General features: G+C 44.9%; 1 protein-coding gene across 12 annotated transcripts in view; it reads right to left on the reverse strand.

Annotated features, from left to right (window-relative positions):
• The window catches only part of ARMC9 (armadillo repeat containing 9), a 139057-nt gene that overhangs the window by 68298 nt on the left and 53918 nt on the right, over nucleotides 1–16841 (reverse strand). For 10 of the 12 annotated variants that reach the window (XR_012332944.1, XR_012332942.1, XR_012332943.1 and 7 more), the window contains 6 exons: nucleotides 15381–15471; nucleotides 13398–13521; nucleotides 11096–11250; nucleotides 9511–9587; nucleotides 6922–6996; nucleotides 727–817 (listed from right to left, as the gene is read on the reverse strand). Coding sequence is in view for 9 of the 12 variants with exons in the window: in XM_033859555.2 (XP_033715446.1) it covers nucleotides 727–817; nucleotides 6922–6996; nucleotides 9511–9587; nucleotides 11096–11250; nucleotides 13398–13521; nucleotides 15381–15471 (613 nt within the window). In the remaining 3 variants the exon portion in view is untranslated. The remainder of the gene's footprint in view (nucleotides 1–726; nucleotides 818–6921; nucleotides 6997–9510; nucleotides 9588–11095; nucleotides 11251–13397; nucleotides 13522–15380; nucleotides 15472–16841) is intronic. The other 2 variants (XM_073807130.1, XM_073807131.1) reach the window with 1 other exon arrangement.

Consider the following 16841-nt stretch of genomic DNA (forward strand, 5'->3'; position numbering starts at 1 on the left):
GTGAGGAACAGAATCTGTGCACTTGGACTTTCAGGGATGTGGACAAGGGCGTGCAGAAAGACGTAAGTGACGAGCTTGACCCTGGATGCTGGCAGTGCCAGGCACCTCTGGCTTGTGCACAAGTCAGGATCAAGGCATCAGGGGGCCACAGAAAGAGCTAAGGGCGTCCCCACCACCCGGTCCCATCCGAGGCTTCCTTTACCTTCCTTTCCTGCTTATTATGGGATGTGGGTGGTCACAGTAATGGAAGGAAGGGGATCACATCCTCCCACGTTGCTGGTTGGCAACATGAATTCTTCTGGAGCGAATGAACGTGGGAGGACGAGGGCCTTTTCCACAGTGGTGCCGTAAAGATTGGCATCTGTTTTCATTATCTGACCCTCGGACCCTGGGACGGCCGCCCTAGTGGTCTGGGGGAAATAATTAGGAGGGGGAGGCCCACATAAAGAGAACTTCCAGTTAGAGAAGGGTTCTGCAACTGCTTTTGAGCTCTTCTTGTTGACTATAAGCCAAAAGTGTGATGAGAGACTATCGATCATGGGACAAAGTGGCCTTGGCTACCTGGCTGAACTTCCATTTGTGGGTTCACTTGGGTCTCCCCACCTCCCTTAAGGCCTCTTGAATGAATTCTAAGACATGACAAGCCCCTCTAAGAAAGCCCACATGTCCTTCTAGCATATGCGAAAGATTCAAAGGATACATAATAGATTCTTGCCTTAAACAGACCTGAATGAAGCTGCTTGATGATAAATTCAATCTGGCGGATCATTTCAGCATTGCCTTCTTTGATGAAGCAGCAAAGGATGTCTTCCATTCCCTAGAAGCATTGGAGAGAGTAAGAGTTAACATTTCAGTTTTGGGGGGAAACTACTTTTCAATGGAGTAGTTTCACCTAATCAAAAAAAACCAGGGCTTCCCAGGTGGCGCAGTGGTTAAGAATCCGCCTGCAAATGCAGGGGACACGGGTTCGAGCCCTGGTCCGGGAAGATCCTACATGCCGGGGAGCAACTAAGCCTGTGTGCTACAACCACTGAGCCTGCGCTCTAGAGCCTGAGAGCCACAACTACTAAAGCCCTCGAGCCTAGAGCCCGTGCTCCACAACAAGAGAAGCCACTGCAATGAGAAGCCCGCACAACCCGACGAAGACCCAATGCAGCCAAAAGTAAATAAATTAATTAATTTAAACAAACAAGAAAAACCAAAAACCAAAAAACTTTTTTTTCAGGAGGAAGGGATATACGCACAATAAAAATCCTCTGCTCAGTTCTAAACATTCTTTTTGTTGTTTTTACAATTCACAAGGAAATCACTTTATTCTTGGTTGACTATCTGACCTAATCATAACACATTTATTTTTAAAAAAGCTATCGTAAAATTTTACTGTGTAAGTCCTCCTTTGAGCTTTGGCAGTATGTTGTTTGGGGAGGTGGTTTCGCTCCCATGTTTTCCCTGTAGTTATACACTGCCTACTGGATTTTAGGGCCAAAAATGGTCTTTGAAAAGTAAAACCACATGTTCAGAGAAGTCAAAGAACAAATAGAACCTCTTTTTAAACAGCCATCGTTCTTTTTCTATCAAAATAATTATAAAGTCATTACAGTGTGTATTATTTACTACAAAACACTGACATCAGCATTTTCAGTTCTGACTAACAGAATTCCAGGGACATGTAGAGGTAAGATGCTGACTTGACCATAAATGTCTGTTTCTCCTCCTTCCTCTTTTCTGTGGGACTTGAATGTATGGTTGGAGCTGATGAGGCCTTCTTACCCCCACGAGGGGAAAGTGTATCTGATATTGAACCCAAAGCAGAGGGAGCAGAGTACAGAGGTGCTGGTAGAGAAACAGATCAAGTGACACACGAATCCTGATCGAGCTGTGCCTGAGGCTTGCGCCGGAAGCTTCTGCCTGGACTTTTCAGTTACCGGAGCCAGTAAGCTCCTGTTTAGGTAGCCAGCTTGGAATCAACAGCTCTAACTGAATCAAAGCAGAAGCGCCCAGTGCACGTTTGAACATGGTGAGTTCCCATCACCTAAAGCAGAGCATTACCTTCTAGAAAGGTAAAATCTGGATTGTAGTTCTCGTTTCCCCATAAACTAGCTATGTGACCTTGGTCAAATTACTTAACTCTTCCCAGCCTTTTTCCTCAACTATAAAATAAGGATGGCAACTCAAGTGGACACGAGATCTTTAAAGGATATAATTGGGTGTTGGTTATGTATATTTGTCAAAATGCGTTGAACTGTATATGTAAGGCTTGTGCATTTCACTGTTCATAATTATACCTAAAAAAAAGAAAGAAAAAGCATCTAGTCTGACGACTGGCGCACAGGAGATGCTTAATAAATGGTTGAGACTGTGCTTGCTGTGTCTGGTAGGGGTTTCTGGCTCAGAAGAGAGAGCTGGTAGCTGAAGCAAGGGAGCCAACAAGGTTCCCGGTGGCCCCAGAGTGAGAAGAGAAGAGGGTTAGGACAGAACCTTGGGGAACCTTTAGGTTGTCTCCTGTTTTCCTATGATCAGTAATGCTGTGATGACTATTTTCATACATGAATCTTTGTTCACGTTTTTGTATGGAGCTTCAGAAGTGGAATTACTGGGCAAAGACTATTAATATTTTTGAGGACTGTTATACATATTGTCAAACTGCTTTCTAAAAATGCCATATCAATTTATCCTCTCAGTAAGATTTCCACACTAATTTTTTTTTCAATAAATTTATTTATTTATTTATTTCTGGCTGCGTTGGGTCTTTGTTACTGCGTGCAGTCTTTCTTTAGTTGCGCTGAGCGGGGGGCTACTCTTCGTTGCGGTGCACGGGCTTCTCACTGTGGAGGCTTCTCTTGTTACAGAGCACGGGCTCTAGAGCGCAGGCTCAGTAGTTGTGGCACACGGCCCTAGGTGCTCCGCGGCACGTGGGATCTTCCTGGACCAGGGCTCGAACCCATGTCCCCCTGAATTGGCAGGTGGATTCTTAACCACTGCGCCACCAGGGAAGCCCTCCACATTAATTTTGAAAGGCCCACACATGATGGGATGCCATGGAATACAGCAGACAGGCTTACCAACTGTAATGGACAACCGTTACACTTGTAGCTGATGAACACTTTTAAAAGAGCTTCTCTACAACGTGTTCATTTCCCAAGGCCGCAGCCAGCATGTTAGCATTCCCAGGCCCCCTTCAGCCAGGGTGCAGGCAGATGACCTAGGTCCTGCCAATCAAATGCACCCATGTGAGACTGATTCCGAAGTGGGCAATGTGAAGAATCAGGCACACGGGGAACACACATCTTTGTGACGGTTGGGCAGGCGGCATCCCGCCCTTCAGGGACAGCAGAGCAGAGTTTCTGGCATTGCGGTGTGAGCCTGGGCCCAGGGCATTGGTGCAAGGCACAGTGGGGATATCACTGGAGCAGCCCCGTGGAGCGTGTGGGCATTTCTCCTGGCTCTGTGGCTTCTGAGCCCGGTTCCCTGGTTCTCCCAGAGACTCCGAGAGCCTTGACAGAGCATCTGGTCTGCTCCAGCCCAGGGCGCAATGTTTGGCTGGGGTTTCGATCCCAGGGAAGAGCTCCTGGCCGACAATTACTCCAGCCCTGGGTGCAGGAGGCCTTGGGGTAGCATGAGGGTGGCCCTCTTGATCGCATCTGCTCTCCGGCCCCAGACCTTGGTGGTCTCTTAAAGTTCAAATGGGCCTCAGGGCACGCATGTATCTTTTTCTCCTTTTTTTTTTTTTTTATTGTTGGTATTACTTTAAGACCACTATAGTGGCATTTGGTACTAATCTAATTTTTATGTATTCTCTCTCATTTTCCACAAGCACACAAATGTTTTACACAGTTGCAAACAGAGTTATTATAATGTCATATTCTGCTTTTATCCCTCATTACACAATGAAGTTCCCATACTGTCTCATACTGCTTTTCTTAATTATCATCTTCAAGAGCTACTAGTACTGTGAGCAAAAGCACCACAATTTCATTAGCAATTCCTCTATTACCAGACATCTATGTTCTGGTTTTTCACTATTATAAAGATATTGAACTGAGCCCTGTCATGCCCAGAGCTCTCCTCTGCATCAGTGACCAGAGGAAAATGAATGAATCCAAAATATGGAGGTTTCCATAATTTATCACATACACTGCTGAACTTCCTTCCAAAAGGACTGTGCTGACACACACCCGGCACGGTCTCAACGTCAGTTCCGTCACCTCCTCCCTGGCTTTGCGTGTGAGCAGATGTTAGGGCGGTGAGATTATGGATAATGTTCTCCTCACTGTCTGGTTTCCTTTATTACTGTTATATAACGAAGGAAAAGGATGTAATACCCTCCATCAATCTAAAAACCTCTTCAAGGATAAGAGTGAAATGAGAGGAAATCTCAGGGTTTTAGAAAGACTCTGTTGAAGCCATATCCTCCTTTAGAGGCGTCTCTTACAGATAAGTAGGTAACTACTTAGGTGAAGTGTCCAGAAGCTTCCTCCATTTGCTTACGACTTTGATCCCTGTTAAAATGCCAGAGGGAAGCGTATGCCACTTACACCTCTATCTAAGTGGTCTACGTTTTCTTTTCAAAGTCGGTAATTCAGAGGCTGTCTAGAAACTTATGTCAGAAACTATAAAGGAAGATATTAATGGATTTAACTATAATTAAAGCTGTCATATAACCAAAGCCCCATAAGTAAAACACCAATGAAAAATTGGGGAAACATTTGTGATATATGTCAAAAGATTAATAGCCCTAATTTCCCTTGCGACTTCTTTGATCCAGAGGCAACTTAGAAGCGAGTGGCAGCCAGACTCCATGGACGAACCCCCCGCCTGGACCGCATGCTCCCGGGCCGTCCCTCCCACACCGCACCCGAGCCGGTCCCGTGACCACTTCTCAGATTGGGTCATAGAGGAGACTGTGGCTGCCGTCTTGCTCACTCTCTGACTCTCTAGGATCCCTCAGGGAGAAGCCAGCTGCCATGTGGAGAGAAGCCCTATGCAGCAGTCCCCTGGCAAGGAAACGAGGTCCCCAGACAACAGCCAGCACGAGAGCGAGCTTGGAAGCGGATCCTTGTGCCCTCGGCTCCCCGGCTGAAGTCTTCACTAAAATCACAGGAGAGACTCTTGGCCAGCACCACGCAGCTAATCTGCTCCCCAACATCTGTCCTATAGAAACTGTGAGGCAGTCATTTTTTTTTTTTGAGGCAGTTTTTTTTTATAAGCCATTAAACTTTGGGGTAATTTTTTATGCAGCAATAGAAAACGAATTCAACTGTGCTGCTTAATTTCCAAACCTTTGGGGATTTCCTAGATGCCTCATTATTATGTTTATGTTTTCCATCATTATTGATTCAACCCTTTTCTGCCCATTCCCTCTCTCCCCTCTCCTTCTGGGGCTCCAATGACAGGCGTGTGAGACCTCAGGATATTGCTGCACAGGGCTCTGAGGCTGTCCCATTCTTCCATCTCTTTTCTCTCTGGCCTGGATGATCTCTAAGGGCCACCCCCCTCGTGTCCGACAACAGTGAGTCTCTTTTCGCCACTTGGTGCCTGTCCCCTTCCTGCCCTTAAGGCCGCCTTCTCCACCCCTGTGCCCTGGATGTCTGCCATTCTTGCTTCTGGACTCCACATCACCTCTGTTCTTTCTTTTTCTTCAACCTACATGTTTTCTGCCTTGTTCTCTGCCTTGGTTGACAATTCCTCTCTTTGACCTGAATGACCATAATGCAGAATTTAATCAAGTTTATCTTCCCCTATTCTGTATTGAAAAAGCAGATTTCTTTTTCTCTTTAAAAGCAGTAGGCAGGGCTTCCCTGGTGGCGCAGTGGTTGAGAGTCCGCCTGCCGATGCAGGGGACACGGGTTCGTGCCCTGGTCCGGGAAGATCCCACATCCCACACGCCGCGGAGCGGCTGGGCCCATGAGCCATGGCCGCTGAGCCTGCGCATCCGGAGCCTGTGCTCCGCAACGGGAGAGGCCACAACAGTGAGAGGCCCGTGTACGGCAAAAAAAAAAAAAAAAAAAAAAAGCAGTAGGCAATTAAGTTTCATTGTTTACCGTGACCACACAGAATGGATCTTAAATAAGTTTTTGTCTCTGGCATAACTGCTGATGTAACTGTAGATGACCCATTAGAAGATTTAGTAATTCTTCTAAGTAAGCAAAGCCAAGTGGAAGAACATGCTTCATTGGTCTCAAACTGAATTTAGCCTGTGTTTTGATGATGGAAATATATTTAATCCCTTCATTCTAAGCATTTAATACGCACACACGGTTTCACATGTCGTAAGGAAAAAGGACAAAACTCCAATAGTTTTGATTAGATCTAGAAACGTTGGTCATCTCAAAAGATGCTAATCACCTGAGGTTTGTTTTATGCTTCCAATATAAACACTAAAGTAAACACATTAAATATTCAGTTAACTCTTTTCCAACCAGACAGTTTTATCAGTTTTACCTGTTCCAGCTGGTTGCTATCAGAATGCCTGCAGATTAGAGGAGTGCTTTGATTGCCCCAGGTCTCACGGCTACAATTCCTCCAGGAAGCCTGGAGGTGAATTTGGGTGATGATTTTCTCCGTTTCATCATTTTCTTGCTAAGTTTCTCCTACTATGAAATCCACAAGCATTCCCAAAGCCCCCAGTTAAAATGAGTCACTTAAATTTTTAAAAATGTCTACAACTTTCCAAAAAATAAACCTTCTAGGAACTTCCGACGCTGTGGTTCTTAATCCTGTTGGCTGGGATCCCTTGAGAATCTGATAAAAACCACAAACTCTCTCCCCAGAAAACTGCAAATATGTATTTGGGATACAATTTCAGGGAGTTCGGAAGCTATCTGAAGCCCTTCCCTGGGGCCCCATCAGGAACCCCTTATTCTAATAGCCTCTGAACGTGGCCCTGACAGAAGCTGACCAATCCACAGCACGTTTTCTTACCATTGCTCTTGCTTCTTCACGAATGGATGGAATAGAAAGGATGCTGTACAGAGCTCCATTCACATACGGCTGTATCTTTAAGGGGAGAAAAAACAGTCATTTTCAGGTTCTCAAATACCATACAACTCAGACATCACACACTACCCTTGAGAACAGCCTGGCTGGCGAGCACTGCCACCTTCACAGCTCCCTGAGCTCCAGGATGCAGGTCTCCAAATGACAGACATCTCCACTGGCACAGCCCAGGGCAACAGCTAAAACTAAGAGTTCAAAACCAAGGGCATCATTCTCTCCCAAAGTTTACTCCCGTTACATGTCATTGCTGAATTAATGTCATCCTGATGACTCAGGCTAGAACCTTTGGAGGCATCCCTGATTCCTCTCTCTTCTTACCCTCCAATGTTGGGTCTCCAAGCCATCTTTAGTGGGAACCCATCTTTTCCATAGGTGCCGCTACAGTCCTTGTTCAGACATCATCGGCCATGACGTAGGCTACATGAGACCTCCAAAAGGGTCTCTCTGCCTTCTATGTTCACCCTTTAACCCATATCATTGCCAAGATTCTACAGCATGGGCCAAATCTTCCCTCCCCCGACCTCGGGAACCTTCTGTAGAAACTACCTGGAAAGTCCTAACTCCTTATTGTAGGACACAGGGCCCTTCAAGGTTTGGCCTCTATATCATCTTCCTCTGCTCCTTCCTTCCGGCCACTTGGAATTCACACTACACAGATTCCACTTAAGGGACTGCCCCCTGCCCCCCCGACGGCACGCTGTGACATGCCCTGGCCTGGTTCTAGCAGCTCATCTTGCTGGGAATGCTCTTCCCATATATGTCTATCTGGAAACCTATGGTTCATCCTTTAAAACTCAGCTCAGGGGCTTCCCTGGCAGTCCAGCGGTTAAGACTCCACGTTTCCAATGCAAGGGGTGCGGGTTCAATCCCTGGTCAGGGAACTAAGATCCCACAGGCCGCACAGTGTGGCCAAAAATAAATAAATACATAAATAAATACATAAATAATTAAAAAATAAAACTCAGCTCAGACATACCTCAGAGGAAGCCTTTCCTAAGCCCCCAGACAGGCTGCTCTGCTCCCTGTACATACCTCCCTCCGCTTCTGCACTGGATTCAGTATTTATTTATTTATCTGCTGCACTGCGCGGCTTGCAGGATCTCAGTTCCCTGACCAGGGATTAAACCTGGGCCATGGCAGTGAAAGCCCAGAATCCTAACCCTTAGGCCACCAGCAAACTCCCAGGATTTGGTATATCTTTAAACTTATACTTATGTCTCTCCATGAGCTCTTCAGGGACAGGACCCATGTTTTACGCACATAAGTAACCCTAACATCAAGCCAGACAGGACATGGTACATTGCAGCTGCTTGATAAATGGGCTTTCCCTTTCGAGTGGACTGCATGCTACGTACACCCTCCGCAGCAATGGGGGAGGTCTCATTTCCCACCACCCTTTTCCAGAACCGGATTTATTACCACTTTTCATTTCTGCTAATCTAATGGGTAAGAGAAGACATCCTATAGTTGTGTTTATTTTCATTTCCCTGACTACTAGCAAAATTGAAGATCTTTTCATATTTACAGACCATCAAGATTTACTGTTCTGTAAACTGTCCATTTATACACTTTGTCCTTTTTTTCCTGTTGGCTTTTTCTCTGTTTGACTCTTAACGTGTATCAAGAGCCGGCTAAAGAGGGCAGATCTTTGTGGAGGTTTTGGCTTCAGGTGCAAAGTGATGTCATGGTTTCCACACAGGCATTTGTAGAAAGCGGGGGAGAGAATAATCATAGCGTGTGTTAGCTGATCCAGACCTCTATTTTATTTAAAAAGGGCTTGCCTCCCATTGGCTAGAACACCACACGGATGAGAGCAGAAGCCAGGACGGCCATCCCGCGGACAGTTCTGCAGGACTCTGACCCAAGACTGACATATGGGGGGGGCCAGCAGTGACGAGTGTCTACGCCCCAGGGAAGCTCCGGCTCGGGCCCTTGAGGGGGAAGTGCAGCCACGTCCACCGAGGATGGCTGGGGCACAGAGAGGTGAAGGCAAGCAAACAGGGCACCCCTGGGGGACTGGATAAGTGAAAGGGCAGGGCTGCCAACAAGGGGCTGCTGTACAGCAGTGAGAGTTAAGGACCTAGGCGTACAGAAGGCAACAGAGCAAGGTCCTAAAGAGACAGTGAAAATGGAAGAAAAGGATGCGATCTAGAGGGCAATGTTATTTATACAAATTGAGCACACCCATAATATTAAATATATTTTCATGTTACATACGTGTCCATGGACATATATTAAACCCAACAGAGGAGTGTCAACATGGGGGGAGGAGTGAAGCAGGGGGAGATGACTAGGAGGAAAAAATAACCCCCGGGAGGGAGCAGTACAGGCCAGCGAACGGCAGTTGTGCTCACAAACGGGAAGCCAGGGAACAGCCTCCTGCTCTGGGTTCCAGAATTTAAAAATGATGAAAGCTCTGACGTAGCTTATACAAATACTTGGAAGAGGGCAAGTGCAGCAAGTACCCCCGGCCACCCTCCCCCAAGCCCGGGGTTTACGGCGCTGACTGGGTACCTCGCGGTTTTCATGGCCGAGCAGATCCGAAAGAACTTTCAGCACGAGGCCCGCCACCTTGGCACACATGTTCTTCCCTTTAGGAGAAAAAGAGAGAAACAAAACAGGAAATGTCTAAACTCAGAGGCACAGTTTCAGGTCAGGCAGACTTGAATATGAACCTTGGCTCCTCTGCCTGTGAGCTGTGTGACCTTGGGTGAGTCACTTCACCAACTTGGGGCCCAATTTCTTCCTCTGGGGTCCCTTGGGGATTATAATGTCCACCTCAAAGGGCAATGTAGAATTAAGTAGCTCAGTGTATCTCAGGATGTGAACACTAAAGTTTCCCAAAGCAATAGAGAAAAGGAGACAGGACCATGAGACAGAAAGACAGCATCAGTTTTTTGTCTTCTTTTGGCCGAGCGCCACGGCACGTGGGACCTTAGTTCCCCGACCAGGGATCAAACCTGCGCCCCCTGCATTGGAAGCGCGGAGTCTTAAACACTGGACTGCCAGGGAAGTCCCGGCAGCTCAGTATAGGGCGGCACACTCCCAGTGCTCAGTAAGTGGCGGCGGTTCTTATTATTCAGGAGGTCAGAGCTGTTCACTACACTGAAAGCACGATGAGTCAAAGGGCCATGCTCTCCTCCCAAGTGCACAGGCCATCACTTACAAATCCTCCAGCTATTTCAGGAATTCCAAACATCATCATGACAATCATTGCAAATAAACTGATGATAATAAAGAAAAGCCGATTATAATCTGATAAATGTTTTAAAGCTAGGAAATTTGCATATGCTATGTTTTTAAAAGAGAAGATTAGTCATTTAGTCAGTCAACAACACACAGTTAGGTGGTTCAGATTCCAAGGCGTCTGAGGGTGAAGGAGCTTCTAACAAATACCCTGAGCTATTTATCCAGGTAACCTCCCAACACCTTCTCAACACCTTCTCAGACAGAGGTCAGCCGTGGGCCGGACGTGGCACCTCTCCAAGGAAGCTTCTTCCATCCCAGGGAACAGATCATTTAAGTGGGATGGAACCTGCAGGAAAGCTAAAATCACTCCCTTTGTTGATCAAGACATAAATGACCTAAGATGTCACATGGGAATCGCTGTGTGTACGAGGTGGAGTGGGGAAGGCGACTGTGATTAAGAGCAGGAAGCCTGGTTTAATGTCACTGCTCTGTCATCAACTTAATCCTGTGGAATCTTGGGAACATACTTCTCTGTCTTCAGGTAAAACAGATTATAATTCTTCACTTTCTACCTTTGAATAATGCAATGAATATGAAGAAAAACATAATGTAATTCAATCTCCTCTTAATGTGGGTACTGCATATATATGCAGTGTATATATATATATATATATATATATATATACATATATATATATATATATACATACACATACATATATGTATAAATTATTCTTTCCAAGGCCAGAGTGGTATTTTGGCTTTAGGGATTCAATAGCTTTATACCTAGCTGGACACGCTTCACACTCTTTTTCTGTTTTGAGTTTTCTGGGAGGGAAACGGAAGGCAGATCACATCAGGCTCGTGGGTACTCCAGAGCCTGGGGGCAGGGGGACGGCAACAGTGAGACCTGTGCTCCGGAGGCAGAGGTTCATGAGCAGGGCCACCGAGTACTCGAGCGTGTAGTCTGACAGGCAGTCAGGCTCCTCCAAGACGTCAATCAGCCAGAAGATGAGGCCATCTTGAATCATCGCTGTCTGCAGTGGGCGCCTAGGATGAAACAGCCTGCAGGGAGTCAGCAGGAAACCTTGCATGTGACAGTACATAGTAGTGTGAATGCCTATCAGAAAAGAAACTTCACGGAAGTCACGGACGCTGGCGAATATCTTACTGTTAGACCTGGACAACGGAAACTACAACAATAAATTCTTTACCTTTCAGGGATGCTATTAAAGGTTTAAAGAAAAATAAGGCAGGAAGGAGACTTCCTACTCTGAAAGTTTCCTTTTCAATATTTAGAATTAGCAGCGTAGTACTTCAAATACTTAATAAATATTTATTGATAGCTTTTGGTCTACTTAACCCAGGAAACAGAGTCATAGAAATGGCTCACCGACAAACAGATTTTTACCTGAAGTCTAGTCTATATAATGTAGTTTAGGCACTCTGAGCTATGTAAAAGTAAAGAAACACAAAAAAGAAGACCAGCTCATATAAAACCAGCTCAATACCATTTTGATTCAGATCTCTATAGAGTAAGGCTAGTTTAGTAACCTGGGTAATACAATTTATATGGAATTATTTTCTACCCAAGGTCCAGGTGTAAAATCTTACAAAATTCAATGCCTCATCATAATGTGTTACAGTGGATGTTATCATGTCAACCTTAAGAATTGACGGGACTAAGCACTATCATAACTAAAGTTATTAAATTTCTAAAAGTTTTTCAAATACAGTCAACATCAAGCTAAATCATCTTTATAAACAAACAGAAACATGTTCCTATGATCTGAGGAAGTAATAACTCTGGAGATCATTTATAGTTCTTTCAATTCATATAGGTAGAACGAGCAATTTTCATCAGCAGGGACATGGCAAATAGTAGGAACTACATACCTACAGCTTTCCTCCCACAAAACATATACACACTTAGAATATGTCCCTTTTCAGGTTTTAGTTTATTAGTGAGAGTCAGTCAGATGTTAACCACATCTGGTGGGAAGAAAAAGTTAGGGACTGAGAGAAAAAGTTAGGGACTCAAGGTACTAAAATTCTTAGTAGTCAACGAAAAAGTCAGGTGGTCATCAGGGAATATGGATTCTGGAAGAATTAGCATATGACCCAGCAATTCCACTCCTAGATACCTACCCAGGAGAAAAGAAAACATGGGTCTACACAAAGACGTGTATGCAAATACTCATAGCAGCATTATGCGTAATAGCCAAAAAGTGGAAACAACCAAGATATCATCAACTGATGAATGAATGCACAAAATGTGGTCTGTCCACGTAATGGAATGTTATTCGGCAACACAAAGGAACAAAGTACTGGTACCTGCTACTTGTATGAACCTCAAAAACAAGTGAAAGAAGCCAGTCACAAAACACCACACCAGTACAGGTAAATCTACAGAAACCAGAGTGGTGGTTACCCGGGGCGAAGGGATAAGCATGAAAAGTGGCTACAGGTAGGCATGAAGTTTCCTTCTGTGGTGATGGAAGTGTTCTAAAATTAGACTGTGGCGATGGTTGTACAACTTTTGGTGAATTTACCAAAAATCATTGAATTGTACACTTAAAACGGGTAAATTTTGTGGTATGTAAAATACACCTTAATAATGCTGCCAATTTAGAAAAAAAAAGGCTCTGGGAGGACGTCAGATCTGCTTCAAGAAGAGGTGTCTGAGTTTTAAATCTCGAATGTGGAGCACTCCCAAGTCACGACCAGGTCCAGGCTGAGACGACAGCGCAGGCGGCCGAGATGGGTGACCAGGAACCGGGAGGCTCCACCCCTGACTTCCACAGAGCGACCTTCCCCCCCGACTGTGACCGCGCATCTACACGTGCCTCCCCCACAGTGAACTGTGGGCTCTTGCAGGTGGAGGCTCTCTCGGGGTGCATTCATGTGCTTATCTCCAAACCTTGCACGTGGCCTGAGACACAATCTAGCATCTAGCACCTGGTCAGCACGAGATAATGGTCATTAGGAGAACAGACCAGTGCTTTAAAGTGTAGGAGCAGGATGGTTTAGGGGATCCGAGGTACGCTTTCCAGCTCTTCTTCAGAAAGTCACCCAACCTCTTCTAAGCATTCACTGAAAAATATCACCTGCATCTTGGATTGTCACTGGGACCAAATAAGCACAAAACAGTGGCTAAGAAACCCCCAAGTTGATTTCACAGGCGCCACCATGACCTACTGCACGGTCAGCACCTGAGGCTGAACTTCTGCAAGGCCCCGAGAACGTTCTCCCGAGTGATGACGTCCTTGTCTTCCTCCTTCAGCCTCTCTTCCAGCATCCGCAGCACCTTTGTGTTCTGGGCAAGGTAGCGGCGACCTAATAATATAACCAGAGATGAACAAGGGAGAGAATTTATCTTGTGTTAAGTTCATGCTCCAAAAACACTTTCTGTGAAAACGCACGTAGAGTTTGGGTAATTTTATGTTCTAGAAAACTTATTAAAGCATATTTCAACTGCAAGTTGGTTTTACTCAATCAACTATCTAATGAATGGAAACCACTTTTCCTGTCATCTAAACATGATTCATCACTGTGTTCTTGTGCGGAGCACTGTCTTTTATTTACCCAAAATCTTTTTTTTTTTTTTTTTTTAAGATTTTTTTTGATGTGGACCATTTTTTGTTTTTAAAGTCTTTATTGAATTTGTTACTATACTGCTTCTGTTCTATGTTTTAGTTTTTTGGTCGTGAGGCATGTGGGATCTTAGCTCCCCGACCAGGGATTGAACCCACACCCCCTGCACTGGAAGGCAAAGTTCCAACCACTGGACCGCCAGGGAAGTCCCTACCCAAAATCTTGAACCCAAAAGTCATATCACAAGGAAAAGGGGGTGATGAATCTGTGTGTTATGAACCCCTTAGTCTTAACAACAGAGGCAGCCCATTGTGCTTTCTGGACACACCCATGGCCTGGAGAAGAAGTTAGGAACCATACCTGGGACCCTATCACTAGCCTGTTGTGAACTTGTATCTTGATACAGATGACATTAATTTCAGACATAAAGTTCAACCATATTATATGAATGGTCCTTGGCACATACCCTGGCTTATCATAAAATGTTTGTTAAATGGCTGGAACAACAAACAAATGAATGAAAAACTTTTGGAGTGTCATACAGTCACAATTTAAAACTCCCATTATTCGTTTTAAAAAGAGCTCAAACAAATTAGAATTTATGGGAGGTAATGGCATTTTGTAAAATCATTTTGAATTAAATTATGGTGGCATGTTATTTGGGGAATTTTCAAATCCTCTTGATTTAAAAGGATTAGTGTTTTGAAAGACATGGTATAGTGCTTATTGGGATCACTTTATTTCACCAACCTTATTTGGTCTTAAGTAGAAAATGATAAAAAATGCATTACCTGCTATCTTGAGAGCAATCTAAAAAGTACTACGTTACAATACCAGAAAGTTTACAAAATAAAACCAAAGGCTAACAAAATAAACTCCCAAACCATCAAAATTTGCTCTGACATAAGTTACAGTAATATGACAACAACTAAGTTTTTCAAAAGACCTTAGATGCATTAAACAGTAATAAACTGAGGAATCACATGCCATTGCTAAGAAACTTGGGGAAGAATGTGTTTTCACAGGGAAAGACACATCCACAAGACCTAGCTCTTCTCTTTGAAGGTATCAATGAAAAAAAAAAATGTTGCCTGCCGTATCAGTAAGCAAAGGATGTTGCAGACATCAAGCCACTTGCAGCCACTCTGGACGGTGAGCCCTGAGGGAACTCAGGATGGAGACCAACAGGCTGCCCACTGCCAAGCCCTCAGCCCCTGCAGCCACCCCCAGCGGTGCATCCTGAAGAGGTTCAGATTGGGAAAGCACAGGCTATGGCCCTAGATCGCTGAGGTGCCTGTCAAAGGAATGATTTCAGTGAGCCCAGACTCTTGCATCTTCCCGTACACAGAAAAGTGCTGAATTCCTTAACTTGAGATGTCTGGTTTTCTTTAACAGTAAGCTTTTGATGCTCTGTCTACCTCATCTTTGCTGCAAAAACTCTTTTATACCCTGGCTCCCCCCTTGCCTCTTCGGAGCAGTCCCTCTGAGCTATGTAAGATGCTGCATCCGGGCTTAAGTCTTCAGTTTTGTCCACCAAATAAAACATAATTCTCAGCTTTTCATTTTTTTCCCTCAGTCGGCAAGGACAGCTGCCGTCTCACCTTCTGCCAGGGATGCAAAAGCGTTGACGAGCCTGGCCATGTACTGCCGTACCACCTCGCTCTTCGAGTGCAGCAGCTGCAGCACACTCCTCTGTGGGAGAAAAAAATAAAAAAATAATTAAAAAAAATATATATATCAATCAAAAGAGGAAAAGCAATGAAGTGAAAGAAAAGTGAGAGAGAAGCATATGTCTCCTCTGCAGGTCTGCTGTTCTCTTCCTCTGAGTGAACTTATTAGAGGTGATTCAGTCTTGATTTCCAACTGATTTTTTTCTGAGAGTTGGCAAAAAAATATGTTTTTCAGACTTCCAAATTTAGAAGAATTAATTATTCGAAGCACTTAGAATGGTGACTGACACCGAGTAAGCAACACTACTTGCTATTACTGTTGCTGATGTCCTTCCAGGTAGAACAATTGATCCAACACTCGTCTAACTTCGCTCCCTCCAAAACCACCATAAAACTAAATGGAGTTTTTAAGGAGACAAATCCTCAAGGACAGAGAGGACAGCACCATAAACCACCATAAAACTAAATGGAGTTTTTAAGGAGACAAATCCTCAAGGACAGAGAGGACAGCACAAGAAACTATAACAACACAATCTTGGAATCAGGAATGCAGGATGGTAACAAGCTTAGCAGACCCGAGAACGCCAAGCGGGCAATGAGGAATCACCAGCTTACGTCACGTAACCCTCAGAAGTCTCGAGAACTGGGGGGAAGTCAAGAAGAAGGAATGAAAGCTGTGGAGGCAGCAGCTAGATCCCCCCCACGCTGCTCCTGCACAGCCGTCCTCCCGTTCACCTCCCATCACACATCTGGGAGTGCTCTCTTTTGAGGGCAACACAAAAGGTCTCTGGACGGAGGACAGCAGGCACAGGTGAGCAGGGCTGCCACACCAAAATGGAGCAGGGGTGGTGCCTAAAAGCAGGATAAATGCTTGACAGAGAGCCACCTCCGTCCTCTTCCCCTACCTGGCTCTCGGAACACTGCCAACCAAACTGTTACCTTCTAGGCAGATTAGAAGACACTTCCTGGAGGAGAATGACCAGCCCTGGAAACAGGGAAAGAACTGAAGTTTCTGAAATCAGAGGTTCCCAATAGATGGCCCACCAGGGTCACCCTCAGTGGAGCTCTATGCCTACAGGCCTAACCCTCACCTTCAGAACCACCAGTCAGCTTTTCAGTCCCTCCACTCTAAACATCAGGAGATAACCAAGGTCTACCAGGAACTCAAGGAAAGTTTCTAATGTGGACAATAAGGCCAAAACAAATAGGGCAGGGGAGAGAAGCAACTTGGAGGAAATGAGACTGTGCAGGGAGAAGAAAACTAAAAATAGACAAAAATTTGTCATTAATATCCTCAGAGATATAACTGTATCCATGAAACAACAGAATGCTACAAAAAAAAACACAAAAAAGGGAAATGAAAAACTCTACAGGAGGGTTGGAAAATAAAGA

The sequence above is a fragment of the Tursiops truncatus genome, chromosome 7, assembly GCF_011762595.2.
Source record: "Tursiops truncatus isolate mTurTru1 chromosome 7, mTurTru1.mat.Y, whole genome shotgun sequence".
Lineage (NCBI taxonomy): Eukaryota > Metazoa > Chordata > Mammalia > Artiodactyla > Delphinidae > Tursiops > Tursiops truncatus.